This window comes from Siniperca chuatsi, linkage group LG24 (assembly GCF_020085105.1).
Source record: "Siniperca chuatsi isolate FFG_IHB_CAS linkage group LG24, ASM2008510v1, whole genome shotgun sequence".
NCBI classification, from domain to species: Eukaryota; Metazoa; Chordata; class Actinopteri; order Centrarchiformes; family Sinipercidae; genus Siniperca; species Siniperca chuatsi.
Genome location: NC_058065.1, coordinates 2,097,020 through 2,120,535, shown reverse-complemented (window position 1 = coordinate 2,120,535; position 23,516 = coordinate 2,097,020). Strand labels below are relative to the sequence as shown.

General features: G+C 42.6%; 2 protein-coding genes across 10 annotated transcripts in view; one reads left to right on the top strand and one right to left on the bottom strand.

The window, feature by feature from the left end:
• Positions 1 to 15,396, top strand: part of agap1 (ArfGAP with GTPase domain, ankyrin repeat and PH domain 1) — a 193,345-nt gene extending 177,949 nt beyond the window's left edge. For all 9 annotated transcript variants that reach the window (XM_044187456.1, XM_044187457.1, XM_044187458.1 and 6 more), the window contains 2 exons: positions 8,358 to 8,613; positions 9,164 to 15,396. In XM_044187456.1, the coding sequence (XP_044043391.1) occupies positions 8,358 to 8,613; positions 9,164 to 9,373 (466 nt within the window). In that variant the 3' untranslated portion in view covers positions 9,374 to 15,396. The remainder of the gene's footprint in view (positions 1 to 8,357; positions 8,614 to 9,163) is intronic.
• A 3,243-nt stretch (positions 15,397 to 18,639) lies between these two features.
• On the bottom strand, positions 18,640 to 23,209 carry gbx2 (gastrulation brain homeobox 2). The gene is made up of 2 exons (XM_044187613.1): positions 22,031 to 23,209; positions 18,640 to 20,575 (listed from the first exon to the last, which is right to left on the bottom strand). Exons 1-2 carry the CDS (start codon positions 22,548 to 22,550, stop codon positions 20,031 to 20,033), a joined length of 1,065 nt encoding a protein of 354 aa, XP_044043548.1. The 5' UTR covers positions 22,551 to 23,209; the 3' UTR covers positions 18,640 to 20,030.
• Between the last annotated feature and the right edge of the window lie 307 nt (positions 23,210 to 23,516).

Here is a 23,516-nt window from a genome sequence, read left to right as displayed (position 1 = left end):
TTACACTACAATGTGTCTACAGCTTCATTCACATGGTACTTGCCAATAATATCAATTTTAAGATGAGGGACGGACATTTCCTCTGATGATTACTGACGTTAACACACCTATGTTGTTGACTTCCTTAGATGTTTAAAAGTACGAGATAAATGAGAGTGAACAAGAGAAACTGTGTATTTGCTGAAGAGCACAATGACTTGCATCAAACGCTGCCTCATTTTCATGGTTCTTCAGATGGGATGGAAACGCAAACGGAAAGCTCAACATTTTTGCGTTTATACAAAGGAGAACAGAGAGTTGACAGGAAATGAGGGAAGAGAGAAAGGATGCAACAAAGATCTCTCGACTGACATCGAAGTGGGAGAGGTTGCAGTCACAGTATGTGGTACACGTCTTACCCACGAGGCTACCACGAAGTCCCTCTTTTATGTGTTATTGATTAATTTGCCTAATCGTCACAGTTCTTCAGATTGGGAGGAAATACAAACAGCAATGCTCCGAAGGAATTGAGTTTACGAGAGTTTGTTCTTCTTCTGTTCTATGTTGGAGATCAGGGCCAGATTTGATCTGTTTCCACGTTGGAGAGTCCATTGTTTCTTTCTCACAGTACCAGTTTATTTCCTTCTGTTCCTTCCCACCAGATCCTGTCACTTTTGTCGCTGCTAATCCCGCTCCGTCCCAGTCCTGTTTTCTTTTCCAAACCTATTTGGATTCCAAATAAATATCGACAGTTAGAGAGCTTCAGACAACCTGGGTCGCTCTCTAATGTTGCGGCTCCCACTTGTGTGCCTGATTTCCTGAATTTATGTCTGATTTGAGTGGTTTTCTCGTCCCGTCCTGATCATGACAACATAATGTGAAATCACTCTTGTCCTGAGGGAATCTGGCAGGACCCGCGGGATTCCCGATCCGACATGTAGACAGTTAATTATCAGTTCAATTATCTGAATGTGACCTCAGATCTCTGGTTCCGTAATTGATCATAAAGTTAAAGATTTCAGATTAGCGAGGGTGTTCCTGATATTTTCTACATCCTGCTGTTTCCTCTCCTCTTCCACCTCTTTTCCTGAAACCTCCCCCTTTTCTTTTCTCTTCTCTTTTTGTATCTGTATGGCATCGCTGGAGCATTGCGTTTCAGCCGAGAGATCAGCTCCTCATCCGTTTGGCCCATTTCTCTTACACCTCCATCTTTCTCTACCTTTTCTCCCACTCTTTCTCTCCTCATTTGCATTCTCTCTCTCTCTCAACCTTTTTTTTTTTATCTCTGTCCGATTTAACCCCTCCATCTCCGTCTAGTCGAGTCTCATGGCTGATTTCAGTCCAACTCAACCCCCCTCTGCCTCACCCAGACCTTTCTCACCCCACCACCCTCCCTTTAATTATCTGTGCCTATCCAAGGGCAGCTAACGACCCACTAGGAAAGGCTAATTGATTTCAGCCTCTTCTCCTCTTCTTTCCTTTTGTCTTTGCTTTCCTGCTGTAAGATCGAATAAAAAACAAGGCACGCAGGTTTTCTGGGTGAATTTTAAAACAGAATTAGAGCTACACTTTGCTCCTCACCTTGTTAGAAACCCCTCCACGCGACGGTGATTCATCTTAAATGCACATTAGGTCGGGCAGTTAGCTGATGCTCTTATCCACGCTCTATCTATCTATCTATTAATCTATTAATTAGAGGGCTAATTAGGCCAGAAGAGAAGCCACTGACACCATGTCACTCTTAACCCCGTTTCCTACCGCTCATTACCTCACACACACACACACACACACACACCATCCTCCAGACTGTAATTAATGATTGGCTTTAACAGCAGCGTGTTGGCTCGTACATCTCAGCTCGACGCTGTAGGCTGAACTGAACCGGAGAATCCTTTTTTTTTTTTTTTTTCTGTATTTAACTTTCCTTTCTTTATTTTTATGCTGAACGCTTTTGTTACATGCAAACATCACTGTTCGTGATTTTACTTTGAAAGGATTTTCAAAGGAGGAAATGCAGAAATAAATGTGATGATTGATGTTACTCTGTTATAAACAACATAACATGTGGGACATGGAATACCATAAAACAAAGGGACTCAGACTGTGATGGATATTTCATCTTCCTTCTTAACAACTCTTCCCGTCTTAGATTCAGCTTTCAATACCTGTTTGTTCTCGAAGCAAAGACAGAATATAAGTAGAAGAAATATAAGTATCAAGAAAATTAGACTTTATTTTTTAAAAACTCTTGAAACTAGTTTTATTAAAAAAGAGGGAACAATCGCCCTCTATTAGCTGATTGTTTTACTTAGTAAACAAAATGACATGTTAACGTTGGGATTTTGGAGTATTTTTCTTTGTTTTTTGCTTTATTTTTACTTACAGTAACACACAGGACATCTCACAAGATGCAGGTTATTTTGTCAGATAACGGTAATACATAAGACATTTTTTAAGAAATAAAAGGACACAGGCGCTTTTAGTTTAGGTACATAGTTCGGACATAGCCCGTTCTTAAAAGCAAAACCCTTGATAGATAACTCAAATTATTATGTGGTACGTTTTCAGGCAGGAAGTTGAGGTCAGAGACACATTGACACACAAAATCAACTTCATCTCTTTGGACATTTTGGCAGTAATCTAGATGTTGGGGGCAGGAATATGGCCAACAAAAGTCTGATGAATCACTATATTTTAACAGTTTTAAAACACCTCATTTTGACCTTCCCTTCATGTGGGGCTCTTTGTCAGACTGTGTCCGCTTTCTAATGTTTCCTCCCACGTTTCAACTGGAATTATGATCATTTGTAGTCGTCAAAATTGTTTTTAAGAGAAAATTTGGATACAAGTAAACATGGGAAGAGGCTGCGTAAAGGGTGGCATTTTAAACATAATTTCATTAGAATTTGTACTAAACAGACACTGACTCTTTTCCTGTCGTGTCTCTTCAAGTCTTGTTTGGTGGTAATCATGATAATTAGCCTGGTGTGATTATCGGGGTGTGTGTGCCGGCTTTCAGCTCTCTGTCCATGCTCTGTTTTGGGGTCGTGGACAGATGACCCCTTAAAACACACACACACACACACACACACACACACACACACTGAGGAGAGGGGTAGCAGCTGGTGGGACATCCAGCGCAGGTCAGTCAGTCTTTCAGGCCAAACACCCTCTGGCTTTGGCCCAACAGGAAACTGTGTGTGTATGTAAACACAACTGGACAAAGCAGCCGCTCAGGGGGAACGTCGACACCACATAAACACACACACACCGAACACAAACACACACTTAACACAATACGGGGGTCTGCTGAGCTCAAACAACAGGCAGGAAATCAGAGAAGCGCAGTGGGCCCAGTGTGGCTCCCTGAGTGACCCCAAACAAAATCACATCCCGCCCCACCGTTTCCGACGGCGACCACAACCTGACATCACAACACAGCAGCTGATGAAGCTGTCAATCAAGAGGTCAACTCATCAAACAGTGGTTTATTTCATATAGTAATAATTATTTTTCTTGTAGTCAGCAAATCTGATGTGCAGATCCAAACCAACATGTTAGTCCGTCTCTCAGCACTGTCTGACTTCCTGTCTGTGGCTCTCAACTCCGAGCCCATTGGTTCCTACTGAAGACGTAAATCTTTAAAAACACAAATATATATAGTTTCATTTTAAAAAGGCTCAGTAATTTCCTAAAACAGCTGCTCGCTGTAGTTTTTATCAAACAAACAGGAGGAAACAGTGCATTTGTTGGGGACTATTTTCAGCGGCGGATGGATCCACATTAGGTGCTCTAGTGAGTGTTTGGGGCAGCAGGACGGTGTATTTTGTTCATTCTTGGTTATGAGTCTGCACATGAGATTTAATGACAAGAAGAAAAATATAGAATACCACCAGAGTTATCCTGTAAACATTAAAATGTTTTACAGAATATACAGCCGGGCAGACTTGTTTTATTGGAGGTCAAGGATCCGATGCTTTTAACGCAACACAACAGAAGCGTCCTAAATTCACTAATAAGAATGAAGGCACGTTCAAACACACTAGCAGTGCTCAACACAAGAAAACATATCTGTCCAAATCTGAAAAGATTAAAATCACATGTTTTTCCGACTAAATTCGTACAGTCTTGATGCCTTAAGATAAACATTTAATGGCATGTTGTGAGTCTGTAATATTGGCAAATTTAGCTACAGATTAAAATGAGAGTTTTCAGTCTTCATGTTCAAATACTGTGAAAATAAAATAAAGGTCTGAGTCATGTTTCTAGTAATCGTCTTACATCAGATGTTACAGGAGGAGGTCGTGTGTGTGTGTGTGTGTGTGTGTGTTAAAGGCGACAGTAGAAACAGTAGAATCAGTAGAGGTATGAAAGGGAAGTGTGTTTGTTTCTTCTGGCTGGTGTAATTTTTATCATTTAATTTAACTGACTGACACACACACACACATCCTAACCCCTCTGGGCTCCTGTTGACATATTTGTGTGTGTGTGTGTGTGTGGTGTGTATTTCCCTGTCACAAACCATCTCACCGGGACTCATGTTTAATTATCTACCCAGCATGCCTTGGTGCTGGAGCTCAGCGCTTCCTCTAATGGGATGTGAAAAGGGACACACGCACACACAGATTAACACACAAAATATGAGTGTGTGCGTTCAGTAGACACATGTTAATACATACTGTCACACACACACACACATAGACAGACACACACTCTCTGTGTGGTTAATTAGTGCAATTAGCCTCTCCACTGTCCAGAGATGTGTGTTTTCAGGACTCGTTACCTCGTGATGTTTACCGAAACACACAAGCCAACACACAACGAAACACACAAGCCAACACACAACGAAACACACAACACACAACGAAACACACAAGCCAACACACAATCAAACACAAATTAAAACACAAAATGAAACACAACTAAGGAACTAAGGTGCCGACACCAAAACAGGAAGAAACAGAGCCACCAAAGCACGGGGGTGTCCACATACTTTTGGCCATATGTTGTGCTGTATGATCATCGGACAAACACAGAAAGATTCTCTTCGTTATAAACGTCGACTCAAACCAGATAGAAGTCCACTTTTTCACGGACAATAAATCGCAATTTTAAAAAATCTAAAGAAAACGCAGAAAGACGGAAGTTTCAAGATCCAAAGCTTTATTGACACATGCTCAGAGAACGAGCTGCACCGCACTGTTACGTTCTCAGCTTGCTGTTCTCTCTGAGTGCCATCCATAGAGAAAATACTTTAAATGTGATAAAATACATTACAGACTGTGTGCAAAGGTGAATTTTAAAGTAGTAAAACAGGCTGCAGCTGCATAAATAAAACACAAAATGTAATTAGCCAACAGCAGGAAACCCTGGAGTCGAGATCCGGCTTCTGCTGCAGGAACGTAATGAAACATAACGTACAACTGCTTTTATTTCCGCTGTTCTCCACCAACTTTGGGGTCGAGTTCCTTAAAAAGGTACCGAAGACTTAAAAGGTTCTCAATAGTTCAGGTTATGTTAAAGAACCCGGTTACAAGTTCTCTAAATTCCTCTGGTGGAAAAGTTTAAACGCGGCCTGATTCTTCGGACAGAAACTGAGCTAAAAAAGATCCTGATTATCAGTTTCGCCGTATCCATGCAGCCCTGAGCTTCTCACACACACACACACACACACACACACACACACACACACACACGCTGCTAGATCCAGGCCCTTAGCAACTCCAGCGGCAGGGGAAGGCATGCGGGTCCAGTGGCCTCACATTTCCTCTCCGTCCTCTGGAGGACAGAAGGCCAGAGCCCCGCTGAGCACACACACACAAACACACACAAACAGACACACACTCAGCGACACCTCCAGGCTTTGTCCGGGGGCTGTCGGCCATAGTCTCGTGCCCAGCCTCCCTACTCTCTCTCTGGGCCGGGGCAGGAAGGAAAAGCCCCCGGGACATTCCGTGATGCTAGCTGCTGCTGCCGCCGCCCCACCCGCCACACCCCCGAACACACACACACACACACACACACACACATATTGGTCTCCAGGAAGAGGGTTAATGAGATTCTGCCAGGTTCCCACACCGGCCCAAAACCCCTTTTTTTTTTTTTTTTTTTACTTTTCTCTTTCGATTTTCCGTCTCATCTCGTCTTTTCCCACAGTTATATCTGTATATCCGGTTCACAACGCCACAGACAGGGCCAGCATGTCCTGAAACCTGCCTCGGTTCTGAGATGTTTGTAGTTTTATTTCACCTTTCTTTTTATAAGCAAGACCTTAAAACAGTCTCTCATCTGTTGCTTAATTAAAGTGATTAAAGTTTTCTGAGGGAAAATTAAACAAACAGTGGGACGGCTTCTCTCAGGATCTAAACAGGCGAATATAGATATTATCAGAGCAAGACGACATATAGAAAGCGGTGTTGCAGCAGTTGAAATTCAAATACGATAGAAACACTGAGAGTGGAGATTCAAAACCTTTAATCAATAATCAGACAGTTTCTTTCCCTGATGAGATGGAAGGAAACGCTGTCAGAGAGATCGGTGGTCATTCTTGGATTTTGACACCTGGAGGAGTCACCTGATTGGTTTGATTGAAATCCTGGAAAGTCTTTTAAGGTCGATGAGCAAAGTTGTGAAATTTAGCAGAGAAGATTTTGTAACCGAGTTTTGTTACTTACCATCTTTATTTCCTCCTTTTGTTGTCTTTCTTCCTCCCACTTTTTCAATTTCATACAAGAAAAAATTGACTCGGGATTCCCAAAACTGCAGAATTAATCAATTGTCAGTTTCCAAATCTACAAACCTTAAGGTGGAATGAGTAGTTATCATTCCTGTTTGTCAAATAAAAGAATAAATAAAAATCATGTTGGACAGAAGCAACAGTTTAGCCTCAGTATTGATAACAAAACAACACTTTTTCAAAAGAATGTTTTTCTGCAAAACCATTTAGTTTGTTCAGAAAAAGAACTTTTTAAAATGTTAAATGTCCGAACACAAGTAGAAAAATCAGGAACCATCAAATAATAACTCGCCGCGTGTTTTGTTACTCGGCTCCACAACACACATGTAGGAAGTTTCATCTTCTCTCCCGCTGTGTCGCGTGTCACACACACACACACACACACACACACACACACACACACACACACACACACACACACACACACACACACACACTGGAGTCATTTCATGGTGGAGGTATCAACCTGTGAGAAGCCACTGTTGTCTCCTTCTCCATTTCCTGCGACCTCACCCCCTGGAGGAGGTGTTGTTATTTTGTTAAGGAGGGGGAGGTACAGCTCAATACCCCCACCCGTCCCCCGTCCGCCCGTCCCGTCCCCCCCCCCTGAGCCAGGACTAATCCCAGCAGGCTGAATGAGATGCTGTTTACATGGAGGGATTTGTGCAGAGATTAGCGCGATCAGAGCTGCGGATTAGACAGATCAGCAGTTAATGACACTCGATTGGTGAACAATGTGTCCACGTCCCCCTCGCCTTTCACCCCGTCTGTCCGTCTGTCTCTCGCTGTGTCTTATTTTACACTCGCGGGGCAGTTTGGGAAACAGCAGAGAGGATGGAAATGTCTTCCTGGAGCCACAGTTGTTGTTGATGTTGTTGTCAGGAACCAGAGAGAAGGAGGTTTACACCTGGACTTCAGGCGCTTCGGTCAGCGGAGGCTTCTTCTTCTTAGTTGTTGAATTCATAGTAAGTTTAACTCCAGGCGAGAGTGCAGGTTTGGTGTCAGAAGTCCGTCAGGTGCTCTTCAAACAACGAAATAAATAAAATCACATGTGGTTTTGTTGGTAGAGATCAGACCCTTGGTGCCTTATCTTGTTTCCTTTATTTAAACGTGACGAAAGCGTGACATGAAAGAATAGGATCGAAAAACATGAAACAGAAAGACGAAAAGTTCTAGTATGTTTTTAGGACGATATTAAAATCACACATTGTTGTCAAAATATAGATACAATTCTTTATTTTTGTCTAGATCTTTATCTCCGGCTGCTACAGTCCCAGGAATCTCCACCAGTTGGTTAAAAAAAAATAATAATAATAAATACCCACCACAACTTCTCAAGGGGCGTCTTCAGGTGTCTTGATCTGTCCAAAAACCCAAAGATGTTCACTTTATAATAATGTTTGACAAAGAAAAGCAGCAAATCCTCACATTTCAGTAGGTGGAGCCAGAGAAAGCGTGGCATTTTTTCACTATTTTTGCTTGAAAATGATTAATCGATTATCAGAATAGTTGCAGATTATTATTATTATTAATCGACTAATCGTTTCAGCTCTTTATTTTTCAGGAAGTTTTATTTTGTAGGAATATCATCACTCAGTCTTCCATGTTTTGCGTCTCTGTGTCCCTGTGTTTCGTCTGTCAGGGAGGAGAGGGAGCGCTGGATCCGGGCGAAGTACGAGCAGCGTCTGTTCCTGGCGTCGCTGCCCGGCACCGACCTGTCTCTGGGCCAGCAGCTGCTGAGGGCGACGGCCGAGGAGGACCTTCGCTCCGTCGTCCTGCTGCTCGCCCACGGATCCCGACAGCAGGTCAACGAGACCTGCGGAGAAGGAGACGGACGCAACTCGCTGCACCTCGCCAGCCGCAAGGGCAACGTGGTCGTCACGCAGCTCCTCATCTGGGTAAGACTGAGATCATTACAGGCGTTTAGACGTGGTCATGTGGTCTGCGTTGTTTCTGGGGTTTAAGATGAAATCTTAGACTAATCTTTACAAACATCAAACTGGACTGTTTTTAGGCCCGACGTGATGTTATAGAGGTTTTGAAACTGCAGTCAGACATCATGTAGCGAGAGAAAGATTTACAGAACATATAATAAAAACATTTAATAAATTTAAATGTGGAAATAAGTTAAATAATCAAAGTTTTACAGACGTTTTTGAGCTGAATATGGACTCTTAAATCCTTTTAATATTCTAAATATTTTTTATTTCTTCTTAAATGTCTACCAGCCGGACTTCATTGTAGTTTTGAGTATTTTTTGAGGAAAAAACAAAGTAGAAGCGATTGGAATTAATTAGTGACCAGCCTTTATTTGTTAATGCTCGCCACGCCTCCGTTATTTGAGTACCTACTTATGATTTATATTAATGTCCGACCAAGAGACTGATTGACTCTTTGATAAATAATGTAAACAGTTAACTGACACTGAGCTTATTCTCTCTCTCTCAGTACGGCGTGGATCTGATGGCGAGGGACGCCCACGGCAACAGTGCGATGGCGTACGCTCGGCAGGCCAACAGTCAGGAGTGCGTGGACACGCTGGCTCAGTACGGCTGCCCCGACGAGCGCTTCCCGCTCATGGCCACGCCCAACCTGTCGCGCCGCAACACCAACCGCAACAACAGCTGCAGCAGCGCCGGGAGCGCCGCACTCATATGACGAGGAAGCGTCACCGTCTGACTCTTCATGACAAACAAACAAACCCCGATTTGGGAGAATCCTGACCGTTTATTTTGGGAACCACTACCTGTTGTGACTCTAAGCCCCGCCCACCTCACCTGACAGCCACCACTGTCGTCTCGTTAAGACAGATTAAAACCGATCGCAGCTCAGTGGTGAAGCTGTCTGTTTGGGAGAACCCTCAACGGGAAAAACCCCAAAGCATGGTGGGAAATGTTGTCCACGATCGACCGAGCTCGACCTTCATCTGTCGCCGAGCTCAAAAGACGACTCTGGCTCATCAGAGCATTTTAGGAAATAATCACATGACTTATGACAGCCAATGACGGCCAGTCTGAAGTTCTACGGACATCATACCTCATCACACAGCTATACTTTAACACTACGCGACCAGATCCCGCTCAAACTTAAGACTCGCCCCGCGTCATTTGGCTTTTTACCCAACAGCCAATCAAAATCTTCAGAAACGTGTCTCGCCAAAACATATCGTCGACACACAACGAAGCAAACTGAGACAAAAATATCACGAAGGAAACGAGAGGGGGAGTCTTCGTAGCATGCCCACACACACAGGAAGCCATTTGAACTGCACATCATCATCATCATCATCATCGTCAGTCGAGGACTCCTCTCTGTTTGATCCCTGCAGCGTCAGCGTTTCACCTCTTCTCACCTGTATTTTTTATTTTTTATCATTTTAGGAATTCTGTGAAAAATATCTCGATGTAAAACTTTTAAGAGGAAAAAAAAGATATCAGATCTTAGAGGTGAAACAGAAGTGTGATAGATCGCATGTCCTAGACACTTTTCGCTTCTTCTTTTTCTATTTTAATTTAAGGCATTTTTCCTGGATTGTGTATATTGTATCTCGATGTGCATTGCTGGACCAATCGTTAAAAAAGTCAACATGGGGAAGGGGATTTATTTGTTTGTTTCCGGGTGTATAAAGTCATTAAGTGTACAGAAGCTCTTTGCCAGGCTCAGGGACCGGAGACTGTCAATCATAAACACCTCATCGTCTTTTCCCAGAGTCCTTAAACCGGCTTTTAGGGTTTAATTTGTTTTCAATTTAAACTCCAACAACAATTCACAAGGGAGAAGCCTTCATAGATAAGTCCTCAGCTATTCTTGGGCTCGACGTTATGATGTAAAATCCACGTCGTGATATTTTGTCACGTTTCTCTCGATAGCCATAAATATAATGATACATACTATCAAACATTCTGCAGATTAATTTCTCGATTTAATAGATTCATTGTTCGGCCTATAAAATGTCAAAAACCCAAGTGACGTCTTCGAATTGCTGTTTTTGTCCAACCAACGGCCCAAAACCCAAAGATATTCAATTTACAATCTCAGAAGACTCCAGCAAATAAATATAAATATTTTACTTTACGAAAAATCAATAGTCTGAATCCAGTATAGCTAAAGTGAAATGAGAGTTAATTTAGGTCGGCAAAACATTCATAATGACGGTAAACTTTAATTTATCGTCCAGCCCTGACTGAACATAAAAACAGGATTTGCATGGTTGGGAAATCATCTGTTCGAGTTGTTTTTTTTCTTTATATGTTGGATTTTAAAACTCCTCTGACGATAGAAAAGTCGTTTATCTGAACCGAATGAATTGAGAGCATCTTAAACCCGAGCCTGATTTACATCGTGGTCAAATAACATTTAATTTAAAGTGTCCCTGAAGTGAATTTTATTGTTTTAACTTGTAAAAAGTGGAATAGACAAGGAAGCAGCTAACAGCCGCACGGAGTGAAAAAGGGAATAGATCTTCTTCTTCTTCTTCTTCTTCTTCTTCTTCTTCTTCAGGTGTTTTGTTTTCAATCTGTGAGTTCAGTTCACATAATCTGCTGTCAGCTCAGACAAATCACAGTGATGAGATGGTTGACCGAAGGAGACGAGTTACTTCTCATTGTTTCATTTCAGCTGGTAGATTACAAACTCTAAAACTCCATTTTCCTGTTAACAGACGTAAACACGTTAGAATTAAAAGAGTCAGTGAAGAAAACACGATATAAGTAACACAAGTACAAAGTTTCATGGTCACAAAATAGTGTTTCTGTGTATAATAATCTATCAAATGATATTTGAATGAGCTCTCACCCTCCAGTCCCGTCTCAGTTCTGTCCCGTCCAATCAGACAGTCTCCCTGATCTGCTCAGCAAATCACTAAGAAGGGCTTCTTCTGCTCGTCTGGTCTGGAAACCTCCTTGTTGTAAATAATCTCCTCTTTCTCCGTCACTTTCTCTCTTTCAGCGGTGACGCCGTGTAAATTAGAGAACACAGGAAGTACTATCTGTACGCCGGGATGTCGGGTTGCAGAGTGGAAGTGATTTATTCTGTTTGTGTGGGGAAAAACCACATCAGCGTGGACTGAATGATGCGTGTTTCAGCTCAGTGTTGTGCTGATCCATCCGAGGCACGAAGGCATACTTTTGCAGGCGACTAGGCGTCTAAACCAGTGGTTCCCAACCTGGAAATGTTTGCAGAACTACAATTCCAGCCTGAAGGGTCACAAGAAGGTTCACAGGACTAGAAATCCAAAAAACCCAAAACATTTATGCTACTCAAAGGGCTGCAGTCAAGACCACATAAGTTCAATCCGTGACAATTCCAAGTCTGAGCAGTTTGGAGAACAAGTCCAAATGTGGTCGAGTTTTGAGTCGAAACAGAGTCCAAATGTGGTCGAAACCGAGTCCAAATGTGGTCGGGTTTTGAGTCGAAACCGAGTCCAAATGTGGTCGAGTTTTGAGTCGAAACCGAGTCCAAATGTGGTCGGGTTTTGAGTCAAGACCGAGTCCAAATGTGGTCGGGTTTTGAGTCGAAACCGAGTCCAAATGTGGTCGAGTTTTGAGTCGAAACCGAGTCCAAATGTGGTCAAGTCTTGAGTCGAAACCGAGTCCAAATGTGGTCAAGTCTTGAGTCGAAACCGAGTCCAAATGTGGTCGGGTTTTGAGTCGAAACCGAGTCCAAATGTGGTCAAGTCTTGAGTCGAAACCGAGTCCAAATGTGGTCGGGTTTTGAGTCGAAACCGAGTCCAAATGTGGTCGAGTTTTGAGTCGAAACCGAGTCGAAATGTGGTCGGGTTTTGAGTCGAAACCGAGTCCAAATGTGGTCGGGTTTTGAGTCGAAACAGAGTGTGCTAGAAAGTAAATCAAGACCAAGACCAACGAAACCAAAACAGTGCCCACTGGGTATTCTTCACACTGTTGTCTCACTTAGTACAGTCCTTTGGAAAACCAGCTTTAGCTGGACCTGGTCTAGACTTGGGTGGATATTTAAGTCACTTGGACCTTCAGAACTACGTGGATGCAGATAGTAAGATTTGAGCTTAAGGGAGTTAAAGTTGGGGACCACTGGTCTAAAGATCCACTTGGAATGAATCTTGAACGTCGCCGGTTCATTTCAGGTGTCGTCACACGTAGAGAAAATAGTAAAAAACACCTTTCTACCCTGATGACATCGACATAAATTTGACTGAGCGTTGATTTCTTTTGGTAGCTGAAAAATGTCGACTGAACGCTAACTGATCAGGATTGTCAGGAAATAAGCTGCTTAACCTCGACATTTGTGTGTGAGGATTTTTACCTTCGACACTATGCCGAGCATCACCTGCTCGTCTCTTCGTCTTTGCTCTCTTTACTGTTTCGTCCTCAAATTTTAACGTAAAAGTTGCTGCAGAGGTTGCAGAGCGGCTCTCAACCCGACTGTGTATCCAAGCAATATTCATAAACACATCGATCACTGTCGCATGGGAACTTCATACGCTGACGTTGCTACAATATTCCCATTAAACCACAAACACACTCTGCCTGTTTGTAAGAAATGTAAGAAAGAGCTGAAAGAAAAATTCGACATGAACTCTAAAATTTTCCTCCTTATGCCTTTTTCTTTAAACGTCTGCCTTTACGTTGATTTCGCCCAACCTTGTTACTGTACGTGCCACGCCCCCGTTTACCTTACCAGCCATCTCAAAGATGGCATTTAATCTCCCGTAAATACTAAACCAAGGGGTTTGACCGCAACTTGTGTTTTCAAGGTGTTTATTTTATGTTTTTCTGTCCGACTCGTCCCACATCTGTCCTGACGGCAAAGACGTCCTTTTATTTATGACAGAAATGCACTAAATCTGATTCAGTCCGTTCAAGCCCAACACTTTCCACTACAGCTTTCTTTTCTTTTCTTATATTATTACTAACTGACGTTTGCTTATTTCTCTAAGCGGTGGTGGCTTCTGGTGGTTTCCTCTAAACTGATTGGTGCTCTTACTTTAACACCATCTAAATTCTGAGCAACTTGGGAATCCAAAGTCCATTTAGTTCACATTAGCAGAGAAAGCTCAGTAATATCTGCTTTTAAATTATTGTAGGCACCAAATTAATCCGTCACAGGGTCAATGATAACGCTAACCTGCTAGCGGTGAGCAAGCTAGCAACATGTGTTTTAATTCTGAGACTAAACCGAACATTAAAAGTTGGAAAATGTCTAGAGGATAGAAACATTGTTTTTAACAAGTCTGTTTATTTAAGTTGAATGCAGCAGGAGAAGTTTGGTAAACCTCACTGCAGCTAGCAGTGAGCACTTTAGCATGGCAGCATTGTTTCAGCTTGCAAGCAAACAGTTTCTAGTTACCAGTAAAATTCAAGATCAAGCTACAGCTAGTGATCAATTAGCTAAACACGGCTAACGGAGAGAAGCTCGCCTATGTATTTGCTAAATTTCCCGCTGAGGAACTGCCCAGGTCTGTTTATTTAATCTCAGGAAAAAACTCTGTAATGGCTAGTTTTATCTGTTTGTAGCCATAGAAACTGCTGAGTCATCTGTCGCTGAAGCTAACTGCAGCTAGCGGAGAACAAACTAGCATGGCAGCATTGTTTCAGCTTGCAAGCAAACTATAATACTTTTTTTACCTTTAGCCAGTTAAACTGCTATTTTTTTTCCCCTCTGAGAAAATTGGAAAATGTTTCGGGAGCAGAACCATCCTGTGACGCTCCAGCCGCAGATAGCAATCAGCTAGCTAAAGTCAGCTAATGGAAACTCCGGGACGCCAACTCTTTCCAGAACAGTTTTGTTTTTTATTTGTTTGTTAATGCATTAGCTGACATTCGCCTGATTCTGTCAGTAGAAAGCAAATCCTCTCTGGAATCTGTTTATTTAATCTCACCACAGCAGAGAAAGCTCGGTAATATCTAACTGTTTGTATTCACAGAAACCGTTCAGTCATCTGTCACTGAAGCTAACTGCAGCTAGCACTGGACATGTTAGCATGGCTATTTTCAACTTGCAAGCGAACTTTACTCAAAACTAAAAATGAAAAGTTGGAAAATGTTTAGAGACTTGAAACATCCTGTGAATCTCCAGTTGCAGCTAGCAGTCAGCTAGCTAATCTCCGCTAACGGACAATAGCATGGCGCAATATATTCTCTAGTGGTGTTAGCACAGATATTACAAGCTTGAGGCTAGAAACATGTGAAGCTGCCTGCTTGTACATAAATCATGTCTGCTTTGAAAGATGGCAGGAGAACGAGGAAACCGCATTGCCGCTAATATTGCCGCTCAACTCTCGCCACCGCCTGCGCCACCTCACCTGTACATAGACTTCAAACTAAAAAAAAACAACTCCGTATGGTTAACGTTTGGTTTGTCTGGTTGTGTTACCTCTTGTAGCCTTTACCCCTAAGCCCCACCCACCAGGGCTGTCCTCCACATTATTTATAAACGCCCCCCCGTGAGGAACACTCCGCCCCCCTCAAACCTACGTTTTTGTATATTTTTCTCCGACCTCTCCAGTCCGTCTTTTATTATGATTTCATCCAGACGCATTATTGTTCTTATTGTCATTGTTATTCTAATTCTAATTATTATTATTATTATTGTTATTGACTTTTTGTTGGCTGTACAGTACCGTTGTTGAAATTTACTTAATACAGAGTCTTCTACTGTAATGTGTCTCTTTTCAATAAAGACGAGAATAATGCTTCTTAATATAACCTCACGTGTTAATGGTCTGTTTTCCATATCGGGGGAAGAGGAGAGATTATTTTTATCCATTGGCTCAGTCTTCTTTGTGTTCGATAACTGGCATTTTCTCTATGTGGAAGCGTCTCATAATAACGACATCTTTATCTTGTTTTTGTGATATTTCTGTGTCAACTAAATAGTTGTTTTTTTTTTTACCTCTAATTATTTTTTTTTATTTTTTTTAAAGATGAAACAATTAAAATTAATAGTTGTGTATGAATTATTTTTGCAGCACACACAGTGTTACTGTTTGTGTTACTGCTCCACGTACAAACTTACGCACCAAACTATGTCTAATTTTTGATGGTTTTTACAGTGAAAGTAGTTACTTTTTTTTCCAATTGTCACTAAATGTGTTAAGTGTGTGTTTGCTGCTGTCTGATAATTAGATAATCCCCTCTTAATCCCTCCTCAGCCCTGTGTTTAACAGGAAGGCACTGTGTGTGTGTGTGTGTGTGTGTGTGTGTGTGTGTGTGTGTTAGTTAACAATAGATCAGTCAAAACAGGAAGTTCAGGTGACAGGAAGTGACTTTAACCCTATTGGTCACCAGGATGCCCCCGATTTGTTTAGGAAAATGCAGAAGTCTGTGCATGCATCATCTCCTTTTTGACACTTTGGCCCTCAGACAGCAGAGGTAACCACCACAGAAGAAGAAGAAGACGACGACGACACACACCTCGCTGCAGCGGCCGTGGCTCCATCTGGATTAATCAGCAGGAGTTCATCTGAAGAAGCAGGTTGCTGTTAGAGAGGAGGGGGCAGGAAGAGGAGGGAGGCCGCAAGCTGCAGTGAAGAGCCGAGGCTGATCCCCCCGGGTCTCGTTTATCAGCCGACCACGACGGTCCGGGTTGATTACAATTTGCAAGAAAATTCATTAGAGTCACACGCAGCCCGCCTGCCTCTTTTCACTCTGCAGGTTAAAGTCCACAAATTCAAATTATTGTCCCTTAATATGTGACTCACATCTGATTCATCACATTAAATCTTAAATGTTCATTTCTGATTCGATAAGGACTCGTGCTCATTCTTTTAGCAATTTCCCAGCCAGCGTCCATGTAGAAATCGCAGCGTTTAAACAGGAACATTAAGTCGGGGTTAAGGCAAAAACATTAATCGATTTTTAAATATTTTTTTGCTGTATGTTCTTACAGCAATTTAGTATCGCACTTTCATAAATTTGGGGGACTTATACGAGGATAATCGAAGCAGCAGAGATCAAAATATCCAGATTTTTAGTTTCTAGTATGGAACCTACATTTCCCATAATGCAACTGGACAGTGTCTTTCATTAGAGCCTCTCTGCCTGAGAGCAGACGCGTCTTTTAAACTCCACACCTCTAGTTTGTGACGCGGACTTTCTGCTTTTGTTGTTGCCAGGCCCAAGCCGAGATGACCCTGATGACATCATTACGACGTCATCCGGGTTATTTTCTCCTCCAGAGCCACAGAAGACATTACACAGCTGTTTTGTTTTTTTTTACTAGCCACGACCAGTGAGCTGATTTTAATATGTTAAATTGGTGAAATGCCGCTTTAAGTTCTCAAATCACCACATTTTGTTTTTAATGGAAAAAAACAGGATTTTATTTTCTTGAAAACACCGTCTGTTAGATGACTGAAACAGACGGTTATTTTTCTTTTTCTTCGATTGTTTTTCCAATAAATTGATTAATTGTTTAATACAAAAGAGTCAGAAAATAGAGAAAGATCCCCTTAACAGGTTCTGAGAGTCCAAGGTTACATCTTTAAATGTCTTTTGTCGAACCAACAGCAACAAATTTAGTTTAAAATGATATAAAACAAATAAAAGCAACTGTTTTTGCTTTATAAATTACTTTTTTACGAATAATCGATTATCAAAATAGTTGCTCATTAATTTTCTGCCAGTCAACTAATCGATTTTATCTGTCCAGATTTTTATTTTGCTTTTTAAATGTTTTTATTTGAGCCTAAAAATGAGGTTAAACTTGATTCTGGGAGGTTTTCCGAAAATCTGCCTGAACGTGCCTGCGTGCGTACGTGCGTCATTACGTACAGGTGCGTCCAAGGCGTTCAAATCCAGACCTGCTTCTGCTAGCAGACAAAACAAACGAGCTAGCTTACGTGTTTTTAAGTTTTGTGGCTGCGGAAACGAAATTCCTCAACTTTAAACCTCATTAACGCCTTAAAAGTTTAATTTTGAGGCAACACGTGCGTCGTTAACGTGACTTTAATGAGTGAAAAAGCTGATTTCGGTCCATAAGAGAAGAAAATCTGCGCTCAGGTAGGTGCTTAATTGGTTAGTTTAACTTCCGGTGGATGTGTGTGACGCTTCAGGTACATTTTTAAAGTTTATTTAAGGATGATTGTGGATTACTGAACTTGTCGCAGCTCAGAAGATGAGACAGTTTCTTTCCACGTCTCCCAGGTGTTGCTGATGGGCTGACGTCAGGACGCCCAGGTAGATTTCTGTTAGCTGTTACACCTGCAGCCGGACACTCACGGTATTTATCTTGTTTTTTACATGTTATTTTCATTTAATGGTGTTTTTTAGGTAATTCTGTGGACTAATAGATGCTAAATTGAGTTAATTATTTAGTCAGTTTACCTGATAAAATAATGTAATTTCGGGTTGAAGCCGGTTTGTCACCAAAACCTTTAAACCTCAAATCTCTGCGGTGAATTTTTTTTACACATAAACTATTTAAACTCTTTTTTAAAAAAATGTTTTTAAACTTTATTGACAAACACCTGACACCACAAAAGCGCCAGGACGTGATTGGTCATCCACCCCTGTCACCTGACCTTTGACCTTCCGGCTGTGATCACTGTGACGCAGACAAACAAGGAAATATAATCAGATTTCAGCTTATTTTTTGCTTAAAAAAAAAGACATTTTCCACAAATTAAACCAGATAAATAGTTTCAGTTTCACATCTTAAAGCTCTGATTCGGTTTATGTTTTGTGAAACATCTTTTCCTTCATTCCTCAGATCAGATTTGAGGATTTGGGGCCTTTTTTTAAAAGTATCGGGCCTTCAAAATAAAACAAATCTGGACTCTTATTTTTATTTCAAATCAACATCTGGACAATTGTGGTGAAACTGTCGTCACTCATATTAATAAAATATAAGTGTTTGTGTTTTTAAAACATAATCTAAAAAGCTTTTTAAAGATCCAAATATTTGAATATTGTCGTAAATCCAGAACATGAATGGAGACAGTGCAGCTGTTAACATCTGGTCACGTTTCGTCTTTTAATTCACATCTTTTTTTTTTTTTGTTTGTTTTTTGTTTTTACTCCATACTTCAGGGAATGTTAGTTACTTTTGCACACTTTTTATATAAATAAATTAGCAGCGTCATTTTGTCCAAAAGAAGAAAAATAAAATAAAATAAAAAAATAATAAGATGAAATGAAGCAAAGAGAGGGAAGAGGTTTTAAAATCTTCAGTAGCACAGACAGGAAGTTCAGAAAAACCCAAATGTTTGGAAATCAAGAACAGTGTTTTAAAACAACGCGCCGTCCGTTCGTGGTGACATCTACACTTCATGTCCTCAGTTTGGTCCCGGGTGTGTGTTTACATGTGGGGGAGGAGTTGGTCAACGTGTCGCCGAAGCAACCTGCCAGTCTGTCTCTTCATCCTCCTCCTCCTCCTCCTCCTCAGCGGCGCGTCACCGCTCCGCGTCTTTACGCACAGTTTTTGGTGTCGCTCCAAAAAGATTAGATTTGAATACTGCGGTTCCTCCTGCAGAGAAATGTCCAGCTGAAGCAGTCACTGAGTCTCGTGTTGAGGCTTGAAATGTATGTTTTGTTTTTTTAAATTTCCTGTAAAGAAGAAAACGATGAAGCCTGAAAATCATCTGACAAAACGAATCTGTTTCATTTCAATGGGTTTCTGGAATTCAAACGTCATTTTCAGTGATTAAAACCAAACTCCGTTGGGAAAAAGTGGAATTTTTCTAAACGCACTTCCACAGTTTCCTCACAATTACACTGTCAGACTCAAACATGGGATTAAAAGATTTGTTAACGTGACCTTTCAGAAACGTCCATCTTTAAAAAGCAATCTGCTGATTTATTTTGTTTTTTAGATTCATGAGATGTTTTATCTTTTTTCCGAATTAAAAACAAATTGACTTTAAGTCTGAAACCCCTAAAACAAATACAACTATAAAGGAATTTATTTCTTTTTTCTTAAAATCTATTTTTTTTAGACCCTGTTTTTTTAAGTGCACTGCAATAACATGACCATCAATTACTGTTTATTATTAACTTTTTAAAAAATCGGATTTCACTGAGATGATTTCTCAGTTCTGCTCTTTCCTGTTAGATTTGAACGCATCTGATCGTGTTTTTGTAACCGGGTCTGTAAGACTCTCAGCTTCATTTGATGATAAACTTTAATACGTCACCCGGCGCCACGTGTCTCCTTAAAATCTGATTTCACGCCAAAGCGAAGGAAGTAAAATAAACCACAGATTGAATTTATTTCATCTTCAGTTAGATTATTGTTTTAAATGAAAGTGAAAAACCTGAAACTTGTGGAAATAAAGAACTGGACAGAAAAAGCAACACGGGATTCAGTCACATGACAGGCGGCTCCGGACTCTCCTCTTCTTCTACGGTCTGGCCTGCTCCATCTGCTGGTGCTGACTCCTTATTGCGAAGCGGCTCACGTGCACCGGGATGGGAACGACTATTTTGGGGTTCCGGGACGGCTCCCCGGATTTGTTGTTGACGTTCCCGGCTTTGACCCGTTTCCACTTGGCGCGCCGGTTCTGGAACCAGATCTTCACCTGCACCTCGCTCAGCTTCAGCGCATGCGCAATCTGGGAGCGCTCGGTTAGCGACAGGTACTTCTTGCAGTGGAACTCTTTCTCCAGCTCCAGCAGCTGCTCGCTGGTGAACGCCGTCCGCCGCCGCCGGTTCTTGCCGCCGCCGCCGCCGCTCCCCCCGCCGCCGCCCGCCCCGGAGCCGCCGCCGCCGCCGGAGCCGTGCATGTGCGGGCCGTCCTCCAAGCCTCCGCCGCCGTCCCCGTCCTCCTTGTGGCACATGGAGGTGAGGTTGTCGTCAGAGCTGTAGTCCAAGTCACTGTCCATGGAGAAACTCTCATCCTTCCGGCCGCACTCGTCCTCCTTCGAGTCTTCTTTACTGTGTGCTCTGACTGCGAGGAAGAGGAGCAGAAACTTTATTAGCAGTTAAACACAAAACCTTCCAGAAACAGAAACTGAAAACTGATTTTAACATTTTTTTTAAATCCTAAAGATTTGATTCTGCTTTAGAAATCCAATCCTTTCTGTCACGAATATCTTTAATTTGATTTGCAGAGGTTAAAGAAACGTGACTCCTTTTTTAAAGTCTGATTTACGACCAAAGAAAAGGCTCCGCGGGATGGAGACGACACATTCCACAAACACTTAAAATGTAGTTAATTATGAGAAGAGGAGAATTATTTTTAAATCAGCGTATTAAAGTGACGCAGAAAGGAAATCGTTTTATTTTGACAGGAAATGTTTGTAAATTGGAGCTCGAGCTGCCTGACATCTGTGGGACTGGATTAAAGGGGGTCGTCCTGTCCCGTGTCAATATCAATCATCAGATCAGTGTTTGGATCACAGCGGAAAACACGCGCTCTGCAGGGATTTTTATTTTTCACGCGTAATTACGCACGGAGCGTCTCCGCGCGGCTCCGACGGTCTGTCCGCGCGTGAAACGGAGCTGCAGCCGAAACACCCGAAAAGAAGCGGAAACAAGTGTTTCTGTTTCACATCAGGAGCCGGTGAAACCTGAAATGCAGCGACGCGTCACTGAGTTTCTGCAAACTCTCAGCTGTTTCTGTTTCACAAATTAAGATTTTTCTCCAATTAAAAAAAAAAAAAAAAAAAAAAAAAAAAAAACCCCAAAATATTAGAGATCAAAATCATCCAAGTGAAGAAGTTGTCAGATTCACTTGGACTCCGGAAGTAAGAGTCTTTATTGTCCAAGAATCTGAGAAGCAACATGTTGAGATGATGATGATGATGATGATGATGATGGAGCCGCTGAGGCCTCAGACCCAGTTTCTGCATCAGTCACATTTAATTATAACATTATTATTATTATTATTATTATTATTATTATTAGACAGGGCAAAGACAGAAATATGTAAGTGCATGTGAGCTGTGACATTTTATTTAAATGTTTTAATTTCTTGTTTTTGGTCTCAAGTCCGCGTTTTAAAAGTGAATAAAAATGTGTTTGTTTTGTTTTTTTAAAGAATTTGGACGTTTTATTGTCGTGAAAAACACGATCCCACCTGGAAAGTAATTATTTAGCCTTCAAATCTTCAAACTTTATTTAACAAGTACACAGAACGTGCCAATAAGATGCACGTGTTTCCTGTTCAGATCAGCTTCTTTTCGTTTTTCTTCTGCTTCTTTAATAAAAACAATAATATTTTGAAAATTAAAAAATGTTCCTCAGACATTAATGAAGCTTCAGCGGCCAAAGTTTCTTATATTTTAGACCAAACATGAGACTTTTAGGGTTTGCGGCTCCAGCTGATCCCGTCTAAACGTGCCGTACTGGCCCCGGACTTTGAGCCCTGTTTCGGGGTAAACGAGACGAGCGACCCGCCTACCTGTGGATGTTTGCACCGCCGTGTCCGTGTCGTGGAAAGCCTGCAGCGCCGCGGACTCTTTCCCCTGCAGGAAGCCCTTCCCGTCCTCCGCGTCCAGCCGCAGCTCCTGAGTTTTGTCGAAGACCGCGTGCAGCGCCTGCGAGCCGAACTTCCTGGCCGCCTCCTGGTGCTGCTGGGACGGGGAGAAGCCGCCGGGCAGCGACGCCATGAGCGTGGAGGTGAGCGCCATGCCCTGCGTCAGGCCCTGCGCCAGGCTGGAGCAGAAGCCGCCCTGCAGGCTGGGGATCTGCGGGTGCGGGTGGTGGCCGGTGGGGAGAGCCTGCTGCAGGGCCGGGGGCGGCGGGGGCGGCGGTTGGAGCACCACCGACCGGTACGGCATGAACATCGGGTAGCCAGTGTAGACGAAGTGTCCCGGGCTGGGCTGCGGGGGCCCCCCGATCAGAGAGTCGATGCTGAAGGCGGTGGTGCTTCCGAGTGGCCGCTGCATCACCATGAAGGACGGGCTGAACGCTGCGCTCATATGAACGACCGCTGCAGCTCGGAGGAGACCGGAGAAGAAGCGCTGCGGGCGGCTGCGGAGGGACGGCAGTCCCCCGGTGGAGCCGCGGCTGTCACCGCCTCTCGGAGTTTAGAGCAGCGATAATCCGATTAAACAGAACCATCCCATCGCTGCGACGCAGGAAAGAAAGTCACGAGGATAAAATGATCAGAAAAACTCGACACGTCTTCTTCTTCCTTTTTTTTTAGTTTCGCCACAAAAAAAAACCCCCATAAACGCCACAGAGCTCCGGTGCGCGTCGTTCCGCGGCTCCGCTGACGCGCCGTGCGCACTTTGGAGACCTGCTTTCCTGCGACGCTCCACTTCAACTTGACCGGACGCCGATATCACAGCCCCGGACACTTCTCCGTCACTCACCCGCTGAGACTAGAGTGTGTGTGTGTGTGTCCCGCCGCTCAGCGCGCGTCCTGAGATGTTTTGGATTTAAATTGCGCTCCCCTCTGTTTAATTGCGCTGCCTTCTCCGCGCGAGCTCCGCCCCGTGGCAGCGCTCTGGCCCCTGATTGGCTGTCTGGGATGATGTGACGGCTCGCCTTTTGCTCTCCTGGATGAATGCCAATTACACAAATTGGGACCACAGGCCATTTAAGAATGTGAAAACACATCATCGTAAATAATAAGCTGTATATATTCAGTAAATAATCGCTGTATGAACCCGCCTCAGCTCCTGTGTGTGTGTGTGTGTGTGTGTGTGTTCAGTGACGTTAGATCCTCCAACACAGCCACAAACACAAACTTGTGTCTGAAATGAGCGATTATACAAACCCAGAATACTTTCATTTTTATTTATTTATTTATTTTTTTTAACCTGATTTTATTCTGAAAAGCTCCCCGAACATCTGGAATCAAGCCTCTTAGTGATGTCACGATGTCCTGAAGTACACCTGTACATCGCTGCAGCAAGGTGAGGCGGTCACCTGGAGGTCTC